This window comes from Hyperolius riggenbachi, chromosome 2, assembly GCF_040937935.1.
Source record: "Hyperolius riggenbachi isolate aHypRig1 chromosome 2, aHypRig1.pri, whole genome shotgun sequence".
Classification (NCBI taxonomy): domain Eukaryota; kingdom Metazoa; phylum Chordata; class Amphibia; order Anura; family Hyperoliidae; genus Hyperolius; species Hyperolius riggenbachi.
The window spans coordinates 364,560,961-364,585,224 of NC_090647.1; the positions used below are offsets into that span (position 1 = coordinate 364,560,961).

The 24,264-nt window shown below is 41.4% G+C and overlaps 1 protein-coding gene across 5 annotated transcripts in view; it reads right to left on the reverse strand.

Annotated features, from left to right (window-relative positions):
• The window catches only part of MAGI3 (membrane associated guanylate kinase, WW and PDZ domain containing 3), a 506,679-nt gene that overhangs the window by 60,717 nt on the left and 421,698 nt on the right, over nt 1-24,264 (reverse strand). For all 5 annotated transcript variants that reach the window (XM_068269718.1, XM_068269717.1, XM_068269716.1 and 2 more), the window contains 3 exons: nt 18,862-19,054; nt 5,515-5,706; nt 1,498-1,683 (listed from right to left, as the gene is read on the reverse strand). In XM_068269718.1, the coding sequence (XP_068125819.1) occupies nt 1,498-1,683; nt 5,515-5,706; nt 18,862-19,054 (571 nt within the window). The remainder of the gene's footprint in view (nt 1-1,497; nt 1,684-5,514; nt 5,707-18,861; nt 19,055-24,264) is intronic.

The window sequence follows — 24,264 nt, forward strand, 5'->3', positions numbered from 1 at the left end:
CACCATAGTTTGTAAACGCTATAACTTTTACCCAAACCAATAAATATAGGCTGAATGGGTTTTTTTTTAATCAAAAACATGTTTGTCCACATTTTTCGTGCTGCATGTATAAAGAAATTTTACTTTATTTGAAAAACATCAGCACAGAAAGCTAAAAAAATCATTTTTTTGACAAAATTCATGTCTTTTTTGATGAATATAATAAAAAGTAAAAATCGCAGCAGCAATCAAATAGCGCCAAAAGAAAGCTTTATTAGTGACAAGAAAAGGAGCCAAAATTCATTTAGGTGGTAGGTTGTATGAGCGAGCAATAAACCGTGAAAGCTGCAGTGGTCTGAATGGTCCTTAAAGAGAATCTGTACTCTAATATTCTTACACTAAAAAGCATACCATTCTATTCCTTATTTTCTCCTGTGCCCCTCTGTGCTGTTTCTGCCACTCTCTCTCTGCTGCAATCCTGGCTTGTAATTAACAGTTTTAGGCAGTGTTTACAAACAAACTAACCAGCTTGTAATAGGCTCACATAAACAGAGTGTGTGAGTCATACAGAGTGTGCAGGGGGCCTGCAGAGGGTGTGTATCGCTTCTATCCAATCACAAGCAGCCCTGCACATTCCACACATTCAAGCCTTAAGGCTTAGCGATCCGCCGGGCGGATCGCTAAGAAACAGCCGTATCAGTCTGCAGACAGACTGTACACACGCCGGACTGTCGCTGAAACGCCCACCCAGCGGGAGGTGACGTCGGACCCGTCGTTGCCTCCAGTCCGGCGTCTGTACGGACCTTTAGCCCGACAGACACGACAGAGGAAAGGAGATAAGATTTATTACAGAGACAGTGCAATTAGGAAAGGCTGCAGTAAGCCAGAGCACATAAGAACAGGCATAGGAACTTATAGGATAGAAGAACTAAGGCTGAAAAATTTGTTACAGAGTCTCTTTAAGGGGGGTAAAGCCTGCGGTCCTCAAGTGGTTAAAGGAATACTTAAGTGAAAAAAAAATGATTTTTACTCACCCGGGGCATCCCTCAGCCCCCTGAAGCTGTATGGTGCCCTCGCAGCCCCACTACAATTGTCCTGTCCCCGCTGGCGGCTACTTCCGGGTTCAGCGACAGCCGCCGACAGGCTGGGAACGCGAGTGATTCTCCGCGTTCCCAGCCGCTATATCACCCTCTATGCTGCTATAGCGTATATATATATATTATATATATATATATATATACGCTATAGCAGCATAGAGGGTGATATAGCGGCTGGGAACGCGGAGAATCACTCGCGTTCCCAGCCTGTCGGCGGCTGTCGCCGAACCCGGAAGTAGCCGCCAGCGGGGACAGGACGATCGGAGCGGGGCTGCGAGGGCACCATACAGCTTCAGGGGGCTGAGGGATGCCCCGGGTGAGTAAAAATCATTTTTTTTCACTTAAGTATTCCTTTAAGGTGGAAACATTTTGAATGTATCATATTTATTGACAGTAGAACTTGTAAAAGTCTGGGCCTTACCTTCCTCTGCAATCACTGTCAGGGTGACGGTGTTACCAGCATCTTTTATAAGCTGTACAATGTTATCATGTGACAGCTCAACAATAGATTGCCCATTAACAGCAGAAATCCTATCTCCAACTTTCAGTTTTCTGCACCGGTCAGCAGGGCTACCTTCTATTATACGACCAATCTTGTGTGGAATCACTAGAATAGAAAGGGAAACATACATATGTAAACTTGTCCATGGTAACTTTTTGTCTCATTGAACGATTTCTTCATTACAATACTCTGCCTTTTACTATCAAATCACTGCAATACTCAGTCTTGACCATAAAGGCATGGGGACCGCCCATACTATTACTCCCAATGAGCGATGCGCATGGTGTGGGGACTCCATACAATAGACATTAGTACATATTAAAAACAACACGCAATAAACTTTAAGCTAGGTAATATAGGAATATGCTCTAGAATTTTATTTGTAAGTTTTTTAAACATCTGCTGTGGCATGTACGGCGTGTAATATATAGTGTAGCTTAAAGTATATTGTATGCGGTTTTAGTAATGTCTATTGCATGCAGTGTGCACACAACGCTGATCTCATTGGGAGTAATAGTATGGGCGGTCCAGTAATATCATAGCGAAGTACCTCTGGGTCTAAGTAGGTTGCTATGGATACGTGGGCTGGGGCCATAGCTGCTATTGTCTTGCGAGATCTGGATTTACATAAGTTGTCATGGACACGAAGGCCGGAGCTGTATCCAGAGCCGTACTGCCCACGGTTGAGCTGAAGATGATGGGTGGTGGACTGGGAGGGGGGCAGACATCTAGTGACGTCATGGATATATAAATGCGTCCTTGACAAGCGTGTCTCCATGCCCCTGATGAGTCATTTATGACTCAACGCATAGGGAAGAGCCTGGAGACATGCTGGACGCAAGACCTACTAGTAAGTATAGCAGAGTGCATACAGTGCCTATGTGAGAGATGTGCTGGCTGTGTGAATTGTGGCAGACCACCCTGCATTCATATGCTTGTTGATTTAATTTGGAGTGTAAGCAGTAAGCATAATAATGCTGTTTTAACATTAAAAGTTTTTACACTATGTGTATCATTTCCACTTGAGTCTTAGATCCATGCACAGCATACCCAGATATTGTAGGGTTTATAGGCTATTGTACAAGCGGTGATCTGGTGATTGTGACAAATGAGGCAGTCGTACTTGTGTTCACACTCAAGTTGTGGGCACACTCTTTCCGAGTGCAGTGGTCACTGTGGTGTTCATAAGACTACAAATACTACAGGCACTATGTGCATATAGTTACATTATTTCTTAGGGTAACATCACAGCTACCTGGGAACTGATTGGCCTGGACTTTCTGCATTGTCAAGAGTTCCCCACCCATTGGCATAGTGGAGGGGGGAAGCCAGGGACACTGAAGGGGGCTGAGAAGAGGGGGGGAATTGGGCCCCCTCTCCCCGCCTCTGTGTGCCCACTGCCCCCTCTCCTGTACTGGGCCCCTCTCCTGCTGCTGAAAACGGCCCTGGGCAGGCCTCCCACAGGCTCGGGCCCCCCTGCATCCCTTGCAGTGGCTATTGCAACGCCACTGAGACGAAGTAATTTTGGGTATCTGAAGTCGTAGGTTTCATAAACGGAGGTGTCTGACCTGGATAATTTTTGTAGCAACTCTACAGCCCTGATCATGAAATGACCTTACTGTATATCCTATTCATGACTTTGCCCACTGTCCTGAATTGGTGCATTATAGTCCATTTGCATTTAGAGTAATGCATGACCTGCAACAATCAATTGTTTTAGGAAAGTCATTTTGCAGTGACTTTAGCAGAACATTTTTAATCTACTGTTGGCCAGCTTTACAATTATCTTAATGATTCTTCATTACCTGGGATACTTGTGTCGCTATTCTTACAAACCTTATGCATATAGTCTTTCAGTTTCACACCTTGCAGTGATGAGGGCCAAGCCCAAAAATGCTGTATGTACATTGCATGCATGCTTCTATAAAGCTAAGACTATGCATGAGGCATTAAAAGCATCTATTGGTGGGACTACAAGGAATGACTTGGACGGCTCTTCTCTAATGCTTTATGGCATTGTTTTTGGACATGTACTGGAAGTAACAGACAATGGCAATACTGTACTCTTAAATAATCATGCACATGGTTAGGTCATCAGCAGAACAGATTCACCTGTAAAAATAGGCCATGCTAAGAGTGCTGCACCTTTACACTACATTAATATTCAGACAGATTTCTGGGTTTGAGCTAATTGACTCGTGTTTCTGTATGGCCGGATGTCTATCTCAGCACTGTGAGGTATTGTTAATGCACACAACATCTGTTACAGCACATTAAATATGAAGCACAGTAAAGGATAAAACATAGCAGCACTGGATTTTCTCCCCCCCCCCCCCCCCCCAACACCAGCCAGATGGATTTACATAAAAAAGAAAACAGCAAAGTTAATAATATTTATCCAGTTTTTCTGAACAGAACTGTGTCAGAGATTACATTAAGAAACTAACAGAGGGAATACAGTGATATTTTATTACAACCTTACTGGCCATAGCTGTACATTAAAGATTTAAGGCAGCAATTTAACAGAAAGAGCTAATGGAAATGGTAGCATCTGCATGCCTACAATCCCTAGGGGCCAAGCTCTAACCTCATTCCAGGATGCTTTTTACTGATTTACTGTACCTATGGAAGGAAGACTATAGTGTATTATCATTCAGAAGTAGATGTTATGCTTTTTATTCATATAAATATTGCAGTTGACCTGCACTGCATTCAAAGCCAGATCTTCAGCAGAGAAAGGATCAAGGGTGCATCCTCTCGGTTTTAGGATTGAACCTGGTGTAATACGATTGAATATCTCAGTTTCCCCCAGAAAATCATGATAAATTAAGAACAGCAAACCTGCCACCACAAGCTGTGGCCTTTCTGGCTTATAAAGCAACTCAGTCCTGTATATATGTATGTAAAGCATTACAGAAGCAGTTATTGATATAAAAGATGTAATTGGACCAAGTTTTTCGCATTGAGCCCGAGGAGGTTTACCAGCATCAAATGCAGACACAAACTTTTTCCTGATCAATGGGGTCAAGGAAATTATGCTGACTTCACTTACAATCCCTTAGCAGGCTGTATTCATAATATAACTAATGTCACAGTTTAATACATCTACAGTATTGTTATCTCTTTTCTAAAAGCAGTAGCTGCAGAAGGGACTGTAATTTTAAAGGGAACCTGAAGCGAGGAACATTATTTAAAATAAACACATGACATAGCTGCAAATGAATATTACATACTAACCTCGCCATCAGTTCCTCTCAGAAGCTCACCATTTTCTTCTTATAGTGAGCTCTTCGACTTCTGACAATATTTTGTCAGAACTGAAATATACCAGTTGCTGTCAGTTATATATCAGCAGCTGTCAGTTACAGCTGAATGTGCAAAGTAATGTCCATGTTTCCCTATGGCTCAAGTGGGTGATATTACAGTTTAACAGTGTGCTGACCAGGAAGCTGTTAGGGGGTAATGACCATTTTTAAAAAATGGAGGACAGAGAATTACATTGATCACAGTGGACAAATGGGACACAGGAGAGGAGAGAGAGATTGAGGAGTGGACTACACAGGAGGTAAGTATGACCAGTGTATGGTTATTTTGACTTTTTATTTTCATTTCTCTTTAAGGTAAAATTTCAGGCACTATGCCACAGACAACAGGTCGGGTTACAGTCATGGGTAACACCACTACTTTACACCCCAAGGCTCCCTGCACACTGCATGCGATTACAATTCCGATTTTTCATAGCTTTTTACATCCGATTTCAATTTTTTATCGTTACTGCATGCTGCGTTTTTTCCTCCGTTTTTCTGTTGCTTGCATTGGAAAATCGGAATTGCAAGACGGAATCGCAAAACGGATTTGCAGTGTGCAGGGAGCCTAACATTGTTTACTGAACGGCGTTTACTTAAATAAGCCCGGTGACAAAGGAAAGACTCTTACCTCCAGGAGGGGGCTTGTTTTTAGAAGTGAGGATGACAAAGCCAAATCCTTCATTTTCTTTGCGCTGTAAGACTACATCATAAGCCTCTGCTGGTGGCTTTGGAGCTCCAGTTGTTTCAGTTCGGTTGAGCCTGGGTGAGCCATTAAGTGCAGGAGGTGTATGCTGTGGTTCTTCGTCCTCTTGGGCTTTGTCTAAAGTTTGGGAAACAAATTGTTTAAAAAGAATAATGATCTTAATGTGGACTAAAACCCTGACATAACAATAACAATGTTTTCTTCTTTTTATTACCCATATTTGCTTTTGTGTACAAGCCTGTTTACTTGAACACAAAACCAAATATGGTAACTAAATGGGTAATAAAAAGTAAGAAGTTCCCAAAGTACAGTTTATCCGCTCTGAAAACTGCCTTTGCATTTTATTCATAGATTTAAATATATAAATACAGCAGATATCTAGGGAAAATTTCTCATCTGTCTCTGCTTGTCATCTCAGTACAGTTTCATTTCACCAAGTAGCGGTCTGTAACTAATTGTAACAAAAGAGATATGTAAATAAAAGATAATGGTATCACCTCTGTGGATGCGTATCACAAGCTGAAGGAGCTTGCCACACAGAACAAGGTGCTGTGTTTAACTGTTTGAATGCTGTTCTGCTACAATTTTTTTTCCCTTTTTTTTGTGATAGTAGGTTTAAGTCTGTAAATATTTTTTTAGAGCAAAAAAAGAAATGCTAAGTTTTAGGGCCCATTCACACTAGAGCGTTTTGCTGCGATTTCGGCAAAACGCTTAAACGCTAGTGATTTTTAAAAGCGCTAGTAAAATAAAACCCTATGGGCCTGTTCTTACTTGGGCGATTTGCGCTAATCGCCGCAAATCGCCCAAAATTGCGAAATGCAAACACGTCGCCTGCACCATTTTCAGGCTATTTCCCAGCGATCACGTTTCAGTGCTATAAAAGCACTAAACGCGATCACAGAAAAATCGCCGCAGTGTTCAGTGAAAAAAAAAATCGCTGCAGTGTTCACTGATTTTTCCGCGTGAAATTGCGGAAAAATCACTCCTGCAAAATGCAGGCAAAAATCGCCGGCGTTTTGCAAACGCAAGTGTGAATGGGCCCTTAGACCACTTTTAAGCAATAGATTAACATGCAAAAATTCCTATCACACATACCACACAGTGGCTATAGACAAGATTTTTTAGTATATTATGTAAATGACCAATATATCCTAGATGTCTTTCTTCTACTTGGATTACAACCTTGCACCTCTAGATACTCATAAATCTGATGAAAATACTGATGTGAAAGCAGCCACCACTCGCTCTGTATCAATCAGGACAGTACTAACATATGCATCCGCTGGGAAGAGTGCTGTTCTCCCTTGCACTTGATTGACTACAGAACAACCTTTACAGATTTACCGTAGTTTTGATCAATATTCTGACTAGAAACTGATCAGGAGTCCTAGCTTTTAATATATTTTGTTGAATTCAATGTTTTTGTAGAATTACACATCTATTAGTGTATGGTTGCCTTAACATTTCCGCACAAGAGAGATTAAATGGAAAATTGTATTGCCTTGTAAGTGAAAACTGATTTACCAAGAAGTATACAGATAATCATGAAAATGCTAAAATACTATTGTGTTATATATTATAATATATTATAATATAATCTTCTACGGTGCTTTTACAGACATGTCACTAAATGCACAACACCATTTTGAAGAATTAATCAATTTGTTCAATAGAAATCAGAACAAGTATTCAATAAAACCAGATAATTCATTTTAAATTCTCTCATGGAATATGTTGGCGCTTAATAGATTATTAATAATAATTTAACCTCCTTGGCGGTATGATTCTTTCTGGATTTTAGTGTCTAAAAGCGGTACAATTTTTTCATGAGCTTTCAGACACTAAAATTCTGAACCGCAGCGAGATCTGCAGCAGCCCCTGCACATTACTCAGGCAGCATTGCAGTGTATTGGATAGCACTCTTGCCTGGCAGCGCTGGGTCCCTGGATTGAATCACAATCAGGGCACTTTCTGCACAGAGTTTGTATGTTCTCCTTGTGTGGGGGGGTTTTCTCCCACATCCTAAAAACGTACAGATAAGTTAATTGGCTTCCCCTAAATTGGCCCTAGACCAGGATACATACACTACATGATACATACAGGGAGTGCAGAATTATTAGGCAAGTTGTATTTTTGAGGAATAATTTTATTATTAAACAACAACCATGTTCTCAATAAACCCAAAAAACTCATTAATATCAAAGCTGAATATTTTTGAAAGTAGCTTTTAGTTTTAGCTATTTTAGGGGGATATCTGTGTGTGCAGGTGACTATTACTGTGCATAATTATTAGGCAACTTAACAAAAAAACAAATATATACCCATTTCAATTATTTATTTTTACCAGTGAAACCAATATAACATCTCAACATTCACAAAGATACATTTCTGACATTCAAAAACAAAACAAAAACAAATCAGTGACCAATATAGCCACCTTTCTTTGCAAGTACACTCAAAAGCCTGCCATCCATGGATTCTGTCAGTGTTTTGATCTGTTCACCATCAACATTGCGAGCAGCAGCAGCCATAGCCTCCCAGACACTGTTCAGAGAGTCACATTTTATGATGGACCACAGGTTCTCAATGGGGTTCAGATCTGGTGAACAAGGAGGCCATGTCATTAGTTTTTCTTCTTTTATACCCTTTCTTGCCAGCCACACTGTGGAGTACTTGGATGCGTGTGATGGAGCATTGTCCTGCATGAAAATCATGTTTTTCTTGAAGGATGCAGACTTCTTCCTGTACTACTGCTTGAAGAAGGGGTCTTCCAGAAACTGGCAGTAGGACTGGGAGTTGAGCTTGACTCCATCCTCAACCCGAAAAGGCCCCACAAGCTCATCTTTGATGATACCAGCCCAAACCAGTACTCCACCTCCACCTAGCTGGCGTCTGAGTCGGACTGGAGCTCTCTGCCCTTTACCAATCCAGCCATGGGCCCATCCATCTGGCCCATCAAGACTCACTCTCATTTCCTCAGTCCATAAGACCTTAGGAAAATCAGTCTTGAGATATTTCTTGGCCCAGTCTTGACGTTTCAGCTTGTGTGTCTTGTTCAGTGGTGGTCGTCTTTCAGCCTTTCTTACCTTGGCCATGTCTCTGAGTATTGCACACCTTGTGCTTTTGGGCACTCCAGTGATATTGCAGCTCTGAAATATGTCCAAACTGGTGGCAAGTGGCATCTTGGCAGCTGCACGCTTGACTTTTCTCAGTTAATGGGCAGTTATTTTGCGCCTTGGTTTTTCCACACGCTTCTTGCGACCCTGTTGACTATTTTGAATGAAACGCTTGATTGTTCGATGATTACACTTCAGAAGCTTTGCAATTTTAGGAGTGCTGCATCCCTTTGCAAGATATCTCACTATTTTTGACTTTTCTGAGCCTGTCAAGTCCTTCTTTTGACCCATTTTGCCAAAGGAAAGGAAGTTGCCTAATAATTATGCACACCTGATATAGGGTGTTGATGTCATTAAACCACACTGCTTCTCATTACAGATATGCACATCACCTAATAAGCTTAATTGGTAGTAGGCTTTCGAGCCTATACAGTTTGGAGTAAGACAACATGCATAAAGAGGATGATGTGATCAAAATACTCATTTGCCTAATAATTATGCACTCCCTGTACATAGACATATGACTATGGTAGGGATTAGATTGCGAGCCCCTCTGAGGGACAGTTAAGTGACATGACTATGTACTCTGTACAGCGCTGCGGAAGATGTCAGCACTATATAAATACTAAATAATAATAAAATAATAATTACTCGCTGCCCCGGGATCCAGCACTGCCATTCTTCCTCCTGTCCTCCGGGTGGCACTCTGCTCCAGTGTTAACCCTTGATTGGCTGTTTATAATAAACGGACTGTCTCGGGGAAATTACTTTACTTCCTGACTTATACTTCTAGTCTCTTCTAGTTTATAATTTCCTGTCATCTGTCTGTATGCTGTAAGACACTAAGTGCTGTCTTATTGCAATGTAGCATAGATGTTCATAAGAGAAAGCCTGGGTTATTTGCAAGGACTAGCTCAAGTGCTTAAGATGACTTACTAAAAATTGATAGCTTCGCTGAGGTAATGAACATGTAACGAAGATAACAGATGCACACCACTGTATTTCTATCTTGTCAAATAAACTCCTTAAAGTTAGAAGTTGTCTATCAGTTCTATCTTCATTGCTGCTGTTGTGACAAATGTCAAGTTATCACACCATAATACACCATTCAAAAACTGATGGTCTTTAAATTGTCATGTCATCATTTGACAAAACAGAGATCTCACCCGAGGGATAGAGAGCCTTGGAGGACCTGAAGAAGGCAAAGCAGACTGCAGGGAAGGTGAGTTATAACCGCCGCTCCGCTGCACACTCTGCATATACCTCCCGTCGGCTATCCTGACCCAGGCTCGGGATCCCCACTTGCAGCCCCTTTTTTTCACCGTCCTGGGTTGATAATACCCCCAAGGAAGTTAAATTAAAACAGGAGAAAAATTGTTCTTCTATTATATAAACTCCTTGCTTGTCCCTCTGGAAGATTACAACTTGCTGCACAAAAGCTCTATTGCTTTGTGATAAACTATGGCTTTCAAAATACAGTGTGTTATGTTGCATGACTGTATAAAATGGCAAATAACTGTATTACATTTTATAGCCAAAGCATATTCAAACATATAAATATTTGTAAAGGAAATTTGACATTGCACAGTTTCAACAGGTGAACAGAGCGATGGCAAAGTATAAATGCTTGTAAGAGACAAACATCTGCTTCAGCTGTATGGCAGTGCAGTGACACATTCTCTGGTGATACTGTGAAAAAGATAAAGACCCTGGTCTAAAAAGAGAATGGGAGATGAGGGTATACACTATAGTTATCCTATAGTGAACAATGGCCTATCCAACGCTTAAAGAGAATCTGTATTGTTAAAATCGCACAAAAGTAAACATACCAGTTCATTAGGGGACATCTCCTATTACCCTCTGACACAATTTCGCCGCTCCTCGCCGCATTAAAAGTGGTTAAAAACAGTTTTAAAAAGTTTGTTTATAAACAAACAAAATGGCCACCAAAACAGGAAGTAGGTTGATGTACTGTATGTCCACACATAGAAAATACATCCATACACAAGCAGGCTGTATACAGCCTTCCTTTTGAATCTCAAGAGATCATTTGTGTGTTTCTTTCCCCCATGCACTGAAGTTTCAGGCTGCTCTTTTTTTCTCCTGCAAACAGCTTTGCCCTTGTCTGTAATTCTTCAGTATGTGAAAGCCCAGCCAGCTCAGAGGACGATTTATCCAGCTTGTAAAAGAGAAGAGAGAAGCTGCTCTAATCTAAATAATACACAGGCAGTGTGCATAGAGGGGCCTGGAAGGGGGAATTCATAGCAGAACCACAACACTGAAGAACTTGGCAGCCTTCCAGACACAGGCTGACAAGTCTGACAAGGGAAAGATACATTGATTTATTACAGAGACTGTGATAGCAGAAAGTGCTGCAGTTAGCCAGAACACATTAGAATAGCTTTTGGAACTTATAGGATGATAAAAAACAGGATGCAATTTTTGTTACGGAGTCTCTTTAATAAGCTTAATAAGGCACTGTTCATTTGGGTGGGAGTACATGGGTAATACAAGGCAGTTTCCATTGTTAGTGTTTAATGGTCGCATGAAACTTTGTGGACAGGGGATGTTTCACTTGGATGCCAGTGCTCAGCTATGCAACTGCCAAAGCGCTTGTTCTGTTTGTAATGAAAAGATACTTTTTGGGCACAACCAATAAGCTAATAAAAGCTGTATTTATTGCCTATTGACATTTTGGGCTTTTGGTGCTTAATTTGATGCTAGAGATGAAGACAACAAATGTTAGAAATAACAGCGTTAGGAGATGTGTAGAGGGGTGCTCAGATTTATCAGTCAGAGTTAAAATGATTAGAAGGGGATTCCAACATAAAAAAAAAAATCTTAAATAGGCACTGTAGTATGTTATTCAGGATACTTAAAGTGCTGCCCATAATTATTCATACCCCAGACAAATTTTGACTTAAAGTTACTTTTATTCAACCAGCACGTAATTTTTTGATGGGAAATTACATGGGTATCTCCCAAAAGATAATAAGACGATGTACAAGAGGCATTATTGTGCAAACAAACATTTCTCAGCTGTTATTTACATTGGAGCAAAAAGTGTCCAGTCCAAAATTATTCATAACCTTCACAAACTGTCACAGTCTATGGGAAAATCCAAAGTTCTATACCATTCCAAATGGTCCAAGCTGTTCTAAAGCATCCTATTTACCCTGATTAATTGGGAACAACTGTTTTAATCAACTCAAGAGGGGAAAAACCGCAGCTCTCTGCAGTTGGTTTGTGGACAGTCATGGCTAAGACAAAGGAGCTCAGTGAGGACCTGTGGCTGCAAATTGTGGCTGCTCACAAGCCAGGAAAGGGCTACAAGGCTATTTCTAAATGTTTTAAAGTTCCAGGGGCTACAGGGCAGCACTGTTAAAAAATACAAGATGTTCTGCACTGTGGAAAATGACACCTCTGCCGGCCAGGAGGATAGTGAGAGAGTTGAAAAAGAATCCAAGGATCACCACCATGGCCATCCTGGTGAATCTGGGCTCTGCTGGTGGCAAGGTCTCAAGGCAGAGAATCCAATAGACACTGCACACTGCTGGGTTCCATGGATGCAGACCAAGGAGGACACCACTTCTCCAGATAAGGCACACAAAAGCTCGCTTGGCCTTTGCAAATGCTCATCTGGACAAAGAAGACGACTTCTGGTCTTCTGTGTTATGCTGAAATGGAACAAAAATTTAATTGTTTGGTCACAATGATGTTTCCTTCATTTGGCATAAAAAAGGAGAAGCCTTCAACCCAAAGAACACCATCCCCACTGTTAAACATACAGTAGTGGTGGGAACCTAATGCTTTGGGGGTGTTTTTCAGCCAATGGCAAGGGAGCCTATTTACAGTAAAAAGCACCATAAAAAAAGAGCAATGCATGAGGATTCTCAATGACAACATCAGGCAGTTTGCAGTGAAACAATGGACAATGACCTAAAACACACAGCAAAAGTGGTGAAGAAATGGTTAGCAGACAACAACATTAACGTTTTGGAGTGGCCCAGCTAAAGTCCTGACTTGAATCCAATTGAGAATCTGTGGAGGGAGCTAAAGATTGGGGTGATAACAAGAAGACCCTCCAACCTGAAAGATTTGGAGCTCATTGCTAAAGATGAATGGGCAAAAATACCTGTGGAGACATGCAAAAAGCTGGTCTGCAATTATAGGAAGTGAATGATTGCTGTAATAGCCAATTATAGCTTTTCTATTGATTATTGAGAAGGGCATGAATAATTTTAGACTGGATACTTATATACAATAATGCCTCTTGTACATCGTCTTATTATCTTTTGGGAGTCACCTATGTCATCTCCCATCAAAAAAATACTTGCTGGTTGAATAAAAGTAAATAAGTCAAAATTTGCCAGGGGTATGAATAATTATGGAGAGCACTGTACTTTTACCATACTTTTCCTGGTTTCAGCATCAGAAAAACTTCCTATAGCTATATATTGCTGCATATTGAAAGTGAACCCGAGGTGAAAACAAACTGATGAGAAAAACAATTATATTTATTCTCCTACTCCTAAAAATGACTTTTTTAAGGAGGGAAGCTAAGGGTTGAATATCAAGAAGAATGTAGCACAGGAAGCAGGGTTGGGGGTGTTAGGCTACAGAAAAGTGTAAGAGGTCAAGGAAACAGGTTAACCTGATGAGGGAGTGCAAGTTTAGGCATAAAAGAGGGTATGTCATAAAAGTAATGTGATTTTTTAAAATTTTAAAGTTGCTACCAGAACAGGACTTGAGGACAAGTTTCTGAGACAGACACCTGACCAAATTATTAGCCTTCCCGCACTTAAATGTTATGTCTTTCACTCTAAGACTCTCTGCCATTATCATTGCTAACGGCTTTATAATCTTTTTCATGTTGAAATCCCTTTTGCTTGTTACTTTTCTGCAAGAATGGTTTCTTAGCTGCAACACATCCCACAAGACTTTTATTTTTTAAAGATTTCCTCTCACTGTTGAAGCATGTACTTTGGTGCCACATGCCTCCGCCAGATGCTGTTGGAGAACATCACTGGATTTCCTTCTGTCCCTTAGAGAAGTGATATTTAAGTACTGTTTGTCAGATGGCTTTTGGGGAATTTCACTTTGCTTCCTGTCTTCAACTTACCCAGTTTCTTTTTATTCCTTTGTCACAGCTTGAACCAGCTTAACTTCAAAACCCACTTTAATTTGTCTTTAGTTGCTTGCTTTGACCTTGTTGGTGTAAACCTTTATTTTATCTCTGTCAAAAAGTGTCAGACTAGCCAATTTGAAAGCTTTCCTCAAGCTACCCCAGTGTTTGCGTAACTTACCAACATAACAATATGTAGCATTAACGAATCAGTATCTCACGAAGATAATGAACTAATTTACTTAATTAAGTGAACAGGTGGTGGAACTTAACATGCAATAACTGGGGAACCCTGAGGCAAGGTTTGGGAAGAAAAGCAGTTTTCTTCTATCCATTCAAAATATTTATTTACTTTTATAGTGTTGCTGTGCCAGTGGGTGCCAGTGTTGCTGGCACCCGCTGAGTACACATAGCTGCGTGCGAGTGTTTAGAGGAGCCCTACTCCCACTTCCTCTACAGGAATTTTTGCACAGCGGCAGCCTTTTTTTTTTTGCCTCTGAGCAAGCATTGCCTTGATAAAGGGGCCCTACGTAGCTCCGAAAAGTTGGCCATATGCTTTTACATGGAATCAACTTGTGTCCATGTCTGGAAAAGTCTTGCGCTGTTGTAATTTTGGGCACAAAGGACATGTGGAAACAGATCCTATAGTTAACATAAAACCTGTCAACATGTCCATTGCCTGTTGTGTCCCATTGCAAAAAACAGAATGTTTTGGCTCGTAGTAACTGACTGTATAAAACAAGCAGCTGGGGATTCAAATAACTTATATGAGTAAAATGAATAATGAAGTAACTGCATATTTGATCAGTGGCTACTTATAGGCTTTTTGTGAAGAAAAACCCCAGCACCCTTACATTAATATGCAATATCTGCCTTACATTAGTCGTTTATTTTCAAATGAATTGCTTGATATAGTGTTCTGGAATGGGTGCAATTTACACAGTAAAATATATATTTAAAAATTCTACCAGGCTGAAACTATTATTGTCTGCATGTTGTACATTTAGTCATTCACATTCATAAGACAAAAAGAGAAAATTATGGCTCTATGCAGCGCTTTGAGCCAACACTTTTCTGTTCAATTCCTAGTGGTTATTATTCAGCACAAATGTACTTACAGAGTGTAATTGGACAGCAAGCGGTTAGAATTTTTGCTGCAAACAATGAGATGTATGTTTCCTAATAAACAACACACAATTTCTTTGCCGATGTTTTCTATTTGTTTATGAGTGATAATTATATTGATGCCTTCTAAAATGTTCCATCTTTTGAAAAGTAGTGCAGATGACACCTTTAGGTTCCCACTGGGCAAAATCATTGCTCATCAGCAGACATGCTGCTCAGAATATGAGCTTTGGAAAACTTGCTACATTGATTTTATCTGTGCGGCATTAAAGCATATGGCAGCCAAGAACAATGCATCATGAATCCTTTTATTGAGCAAATCACTGAGTCTCCAAGCAACTTACTGCAGTGAGCAGTGGAAAAGGTCACAATGACAGCAATGCCACAGAAGAGAGAAAAAAAAGAAAAATAAAAAGATTGGCCTTGGATGAAAAAATTCTGTGCACCCAAAACGGAACAGACAAATATTACACTATATTAGGACTTGGAAGTTATAATCAAAAGTGCTCCTTTACTGGAAGCCCAGAGCAAATATATATATATATATTTCTCATTTGTAACTGCAGTTTCTAGTTAACTAAAAAATAAGACAGTGCAGGGGTGCATTGTGGGTAACCACAGATGTTCACGTAAAGCTGAATTATTGCAAATACCTTCTGTTTTAAGAAGGCAGATCACACTAAGCATTGATTAAACCCCCTGGCGTTACAATAAATTCGCCAGGGGGGCAGCGCAGCACTTACATTTTTTTTTTCTTTAAATCATGCTGCTGGCCTAGCGCTAGCTACATCCCTTCCGATCGCCTCCGGCAGTCAGAGCAAACAGGTAATCCAGTTCAGAATGGGATTTCCTGTTTGGCTTCCCCCGTCACCATGGCGACGATCGTGATGACATCATCACGCCAGAGGGAGTCCCGATCCACCCCTCAGCGCTGCCTGGCGCAGCGGGTAGCGGCAAATCGCGCGGAGCGGCGGCGATCGGTATGTACACGCAGCTAGCAAAGTGCTAGCCACGTGTAACAAAAAAAATTATGGAAATCGGCCCACCAGGGCCTGAGAAATCCTCCGCGGCGGCATAGCCCGAACTCAGTTCGGGATTACCGCCAAGTAGGTTACAGGGGCACTATGGTGAAAAATTGTAACAATTAAAATATGTGCAAACATAGACAAATAAGAAGTACATTTTTTTACAGAGTAAAATGAGCCATAAATTACTTTTCTCCTATGTTGCTGTCACTTACAGTAGGTAGTAGAAATCTGACAGAAGTGACAGGTTTTGGACCAGTCTATCTCTTCATAGGGGATTCTCAGCAAGGCTTTTATTCTTTATACAGATATTTCCTAAAAAGGATTTAAATAATGATGCTGGCCAGCATCTCTGCTTGCTAGACACTTTTTTGGCAGTTGGACAGAGTAACTGCCATTTACTAAGTGCTTTTGAAAATAAATAAATCCCTGAGAATCCCCTATGAAGAGATGGACTAGTCCAAAACCTGTCACTTCTGTCAGATTTCTGCCACCTACTGTAAGTGACAGCAACATAGGAGAAAAGAAATTTATGGATCATTTTACTTTGGAAAACATGTACTTCTTATTTGTATATGTTTGCACATATTTTAAATTTTACAATGTTTCGCCATAGTGCCCCTTTAATTAGATAAAGTGATGTGTATTTCTTTGTTCACACACTGGTTTGCGGTGGAATTTGACTGCTCTATTTTAAAGCTGCATACATTTGCATAATACCTCTGAATTATTTGCATCTCATTGATCATGCCTAGCTACAACCAAAAATACTATGTTTGGAGATGACCCACCAAGGTCTATAATGAAAAGTATGAACCATTGCTACTGTGAAACATGAATGTGGATCGCTGATGTTCTGGGGGTGTGCGAGGTAGAGAGGCACAGGGAACATATTGAAAATGAACAACAAGGTGAATGCAGCATGTTACCAGAAAATATTGCAGGACAACTTACATTCATTAGTTCAGAAATTGCACATGGGACACAATTGAACCTTCTAATACAACAACGATACAAATCACAAGGCCAACTGGCATCAACAGAAATGAGTGAATGTGCTGAAGGGGTCATTACAGTCTCCTCAACATGATTTAGTCTCTATAGGAATGTGTTAAAGTGGACCTGAATTTGAAAGCACAGGATGTTAACAATATGTCTGCATCCATGAAAGCAGGAAGTAGATACACTTCAGACTTATTTCAGGATTTGTATCAGCTGTAACAAAGAACTGTTTTTCTTTAAAGGTTATTATGCTGTTGTGTATCTTTTAGAGCAGAGAGGAAGTTCTGAGTTCAGGCCCGCTTTAAACGTGCAAATCAGACAACGGAAGAATTTATTGATCAATAAGCTTTTGGCCATGAAGAATAGTCTGTATTATCACCTGAGAAAATTAAGCGCTTCATCAAACATTTTCAAAAAAAGACTGCATGCCATTATTGATGCTAAAGGGAGCAATACACAGATTAAACATGTAAGGATCTACAAAGGTTTCAGTTTATTTTTCTTATTAGGGCCTGAGCCCACTGACACAGTTGTGTCCGCTTTTCAGTTACACATCAATGTTACAGATGCTAAAAAGTGGACAGAAGCGGACACATCTGCTTTAGTGGGCTCATGCCCTTACTAAGTTGTGTTGGTAGTTCAATTCTATGATGCCATATATTTGCATGTAGGTCCCATTAAATGTACATTAAGTTATTTTTTTAAACCTCTCTAAAAGAAAGATCGCACCGTCCCTTCAAACATGCTGGGTAATAAGAATAATGTACCTTTTACCTAGTGCTTTGTGGCTCACATCTGTCATTCTCTGAATGATGCCCATCCTAGGGGCTTTATAGTAATGGACAGGTAGGGGATCAAGCTTACTGACTGGTGTCAATGAAGAGATGCTTTTGAATCGTATCTGGGATCTGTACTCACCACACACAGAGTCAGTCACCCTATGTCCTTATTCTGAAAATCAATTTGTGATTCAGCAACAGTGAACAATCCTAAATTATGCATGTTATTGTTGTTTACTTTAAGATGTGCTCACAATTCTGTTCTTTCTAGAGGTACAAATACTGGTAGTTTGGGATGGTCAATTAGATACAAAACAATGAGAGTAATTTCATGCAAATCTATGCAGTTTGAAAATGGACCAATCAAATGTTATTACTGCTCTATTTGACAGGTTAATTTTAAAGCATAAAATAACAGTGAAAAATTGCAACTACTAAGAATTATCTGCATTTTATTGACGTTCTCTAGTAATAGCGATGTAGTTTATCCTTAAGGTTTCACCCATATTAAAGTCCATGTGCAAATAGCAAATGTGAAAAAACACATTCAACAAAAATCTAAGGAAAGTCAATGGGAGTCACACCTTTGCTAAAATTAGCAAAATTGCATTTTCGTATGCCAAAGAAAAAAAAATACAACTTGCAGCATAAATTTGCACATTGCATGCCATTTTACTGACTTTTATTAGCCGTGGTAAAATAAAAAAAACACATACACTAAACTTTTTACGGTAGTTTGTTTCAATGATAAGTGTGAACCTTGCCTAAGACAAACCAACAATACACGACTAAAGCCAAGATGGTTTTCTTTGGCAATTTATGCAGCTTGAAAATGGACCAATCAAGTCCCACCAGAGTTTAAATTAATTGGTCCATTTTCAAGCTATAATATATATATATATATATATATATATATATATATATATATACAGAAATTTGCATAAACTCACAAGTAGTTGCATACCATTGATCATCTCTAGTAATTTCTAGTTTGGCATAATAAGCAAAAGGTAACGTTACGAAACAACAAATGAATAAGCGTCTGTAGTGTAGATAAGGAATATTTCACAGTATTGTAAGACAGTTTAGGGTTCTTTTACCTGAATAGTAGATCTGCCTCCGCACTGTAAGGAGCACATGACCATTACGAGCAGCGTTTGTCATTAAATCCAGAACCTGCTTGTGGGATTTTCCCTTCACGGGAACACCATCAATACAGATTAGCTCGTCCGCAGCACGGAGTCTTCCATCTTTCTCTGCAGCTCCTAGAGGAATGATGGCTCCTATATAAATCTGTAATAAAACCAGAAACCAAGAGGTCAATATTTCTGGCATGAAACACAAACTAAAACACTTTTGAGGCAAATAGGACGTACATGGGCCCATGTTAAAGTTGATAGCAAAAATGTCTTTACAACTACAGTTTGGCTAAAATGAATCAAGAAGTGTGACAAATGCTAAGTAAAATGCCTCAGAAAACAACCGCAAGAAGAGTTTCCTTAGGGGACAAAAAACAACAATAATTCAACTGTCATACACAATTACATGCAACAAACAATCTTGAAGGGAAAATCATTTCCATGTAACTCTCAAGACCAAAAACAGTTAGGCGAGAATTAGACTTAACACAAAAATATAATTAGTTTCCAGTGAAAAAAAATTGTATGAGTACAGAGCACGGCCCTCAGGTCAAATACATTATTCAATCTTTGCAATGTGAAATGTCCAGTTTCCAGCCAACAATGTTTTTGAAGAGCTGTTCTCTAGGGCCCGACAAACATGAACCAGAGCTCTCACTCGGGCTGCGTCTCCATCTGCATCTGTCTTTAAAATATTGCAAAACATATGTTTTATGTTCTCTCATCTGACAAAAACAATGACAAATCTTACCCTATTATATATGTGAGGTGCAAATCCTTTAGCATGCTTTAAAATTATATCTGGGCATTAATGAGAAGGTTGTAAGATACCTTAAACCGTTTTTATTTTAATACCTCAGACAACCACTATCGCAAAAATTTGTTAAATGTAAAATCCTACTTGGTAACATCCCAGGGTTTCTGCATCCATGGTCTGCCTCCATGTCAGTGGAGTGCACATGTGCAGACCCGTGGCCATTGCGACACGTGTGGGCGGACAGGCGTTCATGCCACTGCTTATAACATTCTAGCACCCATTTTTTAAAACGGGTCAAATTGTCTGGTACATACACATAAGATGTATTTTTGTCTTAGAGTAAAAGGCATTATAAATTACTATTTTTCCCTATGTGCCTGTCATTTACAGCAGCAAAAATGAGGTTTTCCATCAGTCCATGTGCTCCATAAGGGATTCTCAGGGTTTTCTTTCTGTCAAAAGCACTTACTATACAGCAATAGCAGAGCCAGCATCCAACTGTCAACATAGTGTGCAAACAAGTGGGGAAGGAAGACTGAATCTCTATATGGATCCTTTCAAGGGAGTGCTTTTGTAAAAAATAAAGGAAATACAGATAAGTCCCATGAGGAGATAGACTAGTTCAAAACATGTCAGACTTATTATATCATTACTCCAGACTATAAGTGACAGCAGCATAGCAAAAAAGTAATGCATAGTTCATTTTCTGGGACTAAATGCACAATTTATCATATATGTATGCATTTAAATGTCACTTTTTTCACAATAGTGGTCCTTTAAAGTAGGACTGAATACACTTACAGAAAATATATATGTACCAGACCAGCCTTACTGAAGCTGAACTCTCCTCATTGCTCACCAGTCCCAGGGTCCCTCTGTAGTCCCCCAGTGTGTGTTCTGCATGCATGCAAGGTATAGTTGTGCATTACACAAGAGGGATGGTCTTTGGACTGGCAGGTGCAATAATAGGCTGCCTTTACTGAATGTTATTATGGGACAATACAAAACTCACAGCCAGATAGGATTCTATGAATTACATGAATTCAATTTCTATTTAAAGCAGACCTGAACTCAGAATGTCTTCTCTGCTCTAAAAGATACACAACAGCATAATAAATCTTAAAACAAAAAAAAAACATTTCTTTGTTATAGCTGATACAAATCCTAAAATAAATCTGCGCTGTTTCTACTTCCTGTTTCATGGAAGCAGACATATTGTTAACATATTGGGCTTTCAAATGGGCTTATCTGCCATCTCTGCCATAGGCCGTAATGTGACACAGGGGAGAGATCACATTACAACTGATTAGACACAAATGAGGGGTGTCACGGACGATTGCGGGGACGCAGGCGCGTCCTGGACGACCGTGAAGAAAAAGCAATCGCACTCGATTCCCTGCATCGATTGCGCTTCAAAACGGTACAATCCGGGTTGAGTGTGTAGGGGCAGCTGCAGTCTTTTCTCAGCAGAGAGAGAGCCCCAGCCTAAATGCTGGTTGGCCCTTTTGATATGCTAATGAGCCTGGGCCCAGAGAGTCCCTGGCTTCAAGCTGTGCTGATGGCCCATCCATCAGGTATAAGGTGACAAACACCATGACAGAACCAATTTAGAGTGAGGAAACTCAGACACTCCGACTCCTTTTCCCAGCAGGGAGCCGACATGTGGCTTGCTGCTGCCAACTTCAAAGAACCTTTGCCTGGGAATGACCTGGTATAAATCCCAGGGGTCTCTCATATTCCATAAACTGCTATATGTATCATATTTTCTGTGTTGCCAGGCTGGCAGACCCTCCAAACTAACAGAGCAGGTAGGGCCCTGCCTGGCGTTGGTTCTGAGAACATTTCAGAACCTTCTGAGGTAAAGACTGCCCGTTAGGCAGTTCAACAGTGCCCTAATGGTACCACAGGGGTCCCACCCCTCATGTTTGGTATCAGACTGCTGGGTACATCGAGGCAGACCTGAAAATATTAGTAAATCTGCCCTGACCTGTACGGTTCTGTGAGATAGAGCCCATATATGGTTAAGGCATGATTTCTGGTCTCCAGGACAAGGGCAGGACTCATCTCATGTTCTAAGGGGGTGTGTGGGCCCGCCCTCACTTCCTCCTACTGAATCAGGGGCATAAGAAAGGGAGAGGAGCCAAACTCAGGGTCCTCCACACTGAAACATCTTGAACTCATGAGATGCCAGCTTGAGGATATGCTGGCATCCACCTGGTCTGAACTCTGAACTCTGGACTTTGAAACCAAGGACTTTATGATTCTTCCCACAATAAGGACATCTTTCCAGGAACTAAGTATTTTTCTCCCTTCTTTTATTTTTCATACTGGCTATTACTGTTTTAATAATTGTTGATTTTCATAATTGCCTGTATATATTAATTATTTATATTGCGTGAATAAACGACTTTCCCCAAGTCATTCACTGTTTCGCTACCCTGCTTATCAGCACACACAGAAATGATCCCGGGTCTCTGAAGATACGCTACTGTTTGTTTGTTGTTGGCTAGACAGAATATCGTGTGTTTAACCGTTTTATTCGCAGGATTAGTCAGTCAGTTAGTGGGCCCCACGGTCCCATAGTAACCGCGGTGGTGGCAGTTTACTCTGAACCAGTAGGTGACGTTGTAATTACCCGTGTCTCACAGGCTCCCTTCTGAGTTGTCTGCGGCTAATTCTTAACGGTTCCTGCGCATGGACTGCGACCAGAGTTCGCACGATCTGTGCGCTGGCACCGTTTAGAAGGCTAAGTGCGGTCAGCCACTAGGGCTCCTGTGACAGTGTTAGGCAGCGGTTGGGACCTGTGTTGTGCTGAAAGTATCTACGATAGCGCTAGCGCTATCGAGAAACGAACTAATTCGTTGGTGTAGCTGGAAGGCAATATATTTTTTATATATACAGAGAGACTGTGTAGCCAGTACCCCTCCCCAAAAGTTTTATTTTATTTGGCATGGAAATGTCCGGGAACTACAAGAAAATGGGCCTGGCGGACCTGCAAAATCTTTGCCAAGAGAGAGGCATTGATGTCGGCCGCAAAAAACAACAGGACCTGGTAGCGGAATTGTTTCAATGGGATACCCAGCAACCGCCGGAGCTGGATGTGTCTGCTGAGGTAGACGCTGACCCATCTGACAATCGAGGGGAACCAGAGACTGAGACTCCTGACCGTACAGAGGTTGTGCATCCTGAGGGCCCTGCATCAACAGTTACGCTGGAGAATGTCAGTGTGGACCCCAATCCCAGAGTTTCTGACAGTACTCGCCCGGAACTGGCCAGTACTGGACTGTCCATGGGTGCTGACCCGGTAATGCAGCAGGCATTACAAAAGCTGATGGAGACTGACCTGGAAAAGTACATGCAGTACATGGAAGCACGAGAGGAACGGGAGCGCCAATCTGCAGAACGCCACGCAGAGAGGGATGCCGCTGAGCGAGAATGGGAGCGCCAACGACAGCATGAGCTAAACATGGCAAAAGTGCAACAGGCCAGCCGGAGTTCACCGCCCAGCCTCCCTGCTGAAGGAGCTGCAGCACCCGTAAGTGCAAAATTTAAATTTGCTAATATTGAAAAAGACACTGACATTGACTTGTTTTTGCGGTCTTTTGAAAAAGCATGCCGTCAGTATCGTCTGTCCCAAGACCAGTGGGCCAGACATCTGACACCGTTGCTGCGCTACAAAGCGCTTGATGCCTTCGCAGAATTGCCTGCGGAGAAGGATAATGATTATGCTGCTATAAAAGACGCTATCATTACTAAGTACCAGCTGACGCCAGAAGCCTATCGGAAAAAGTTCAGGGCCTGGCAGAAAAAGTCTTCTGATTCGTACCGAGATGTGGTCAGCAGCTTGCTCACCACACTCCGCCAGTGGACACTAGGCCTCACCAAAGGGTCTTATGGCGTCCTGGAGGACTTGATAGTCCTGGAACAATTTCTGAACATTTGCCCTGCTGATGTACGACAATTTGTGCTAGAACGCAAGCCGGCTTCAGCAACTGTCGCTGCAGACCTTGCTGAGACTTTTGCAACTACCCGGGTGGCTGATACCCGCAGGACTGTCCCATCTAGCGGGAGGGGAGGTCAGCCCAATACCTCGGCAGACTCTCCTGCCCCTGTGAGCCGTCCACCACAGAGGCCACCCAGCACAGCTTCTGCACCCAGGTCGGTAGCGCCTGGAGAGGCCACCTGTCACTACTGCCGCCAGCCCGGACACATGAAATTCGACTGTCCGGAGCGGAGACAGACACCACCAGCACCTGGATCATCTGCATCACCTGCACCTCACCCACAGCAGAGGCAACCCGCCAGCGAACCACAGCCTGGATCATCAGATTTTGTCCTGTTTGCCCGCGGAAAGGAAATCCGCGACCGAACCGACCAGCAGCAACTTGTTAGAGTGAACGGCAAAGTTGTCACCGGATTCCGAGACACCGGAGCTGACATCACGTTAGTTCACTCACACCTTGTGCCAAAGGAGAGCATCAGCTCCAGCCGATCCCTTGCCCTTACTGGAGTAGAGGGCACCCTTTTTCACATAGCCCACGCGACAGTGAAGCTGGATTGGGGATTAGGGATCCAAGAAAGGGTTGTTGGGGTTATGAAGGATCTCC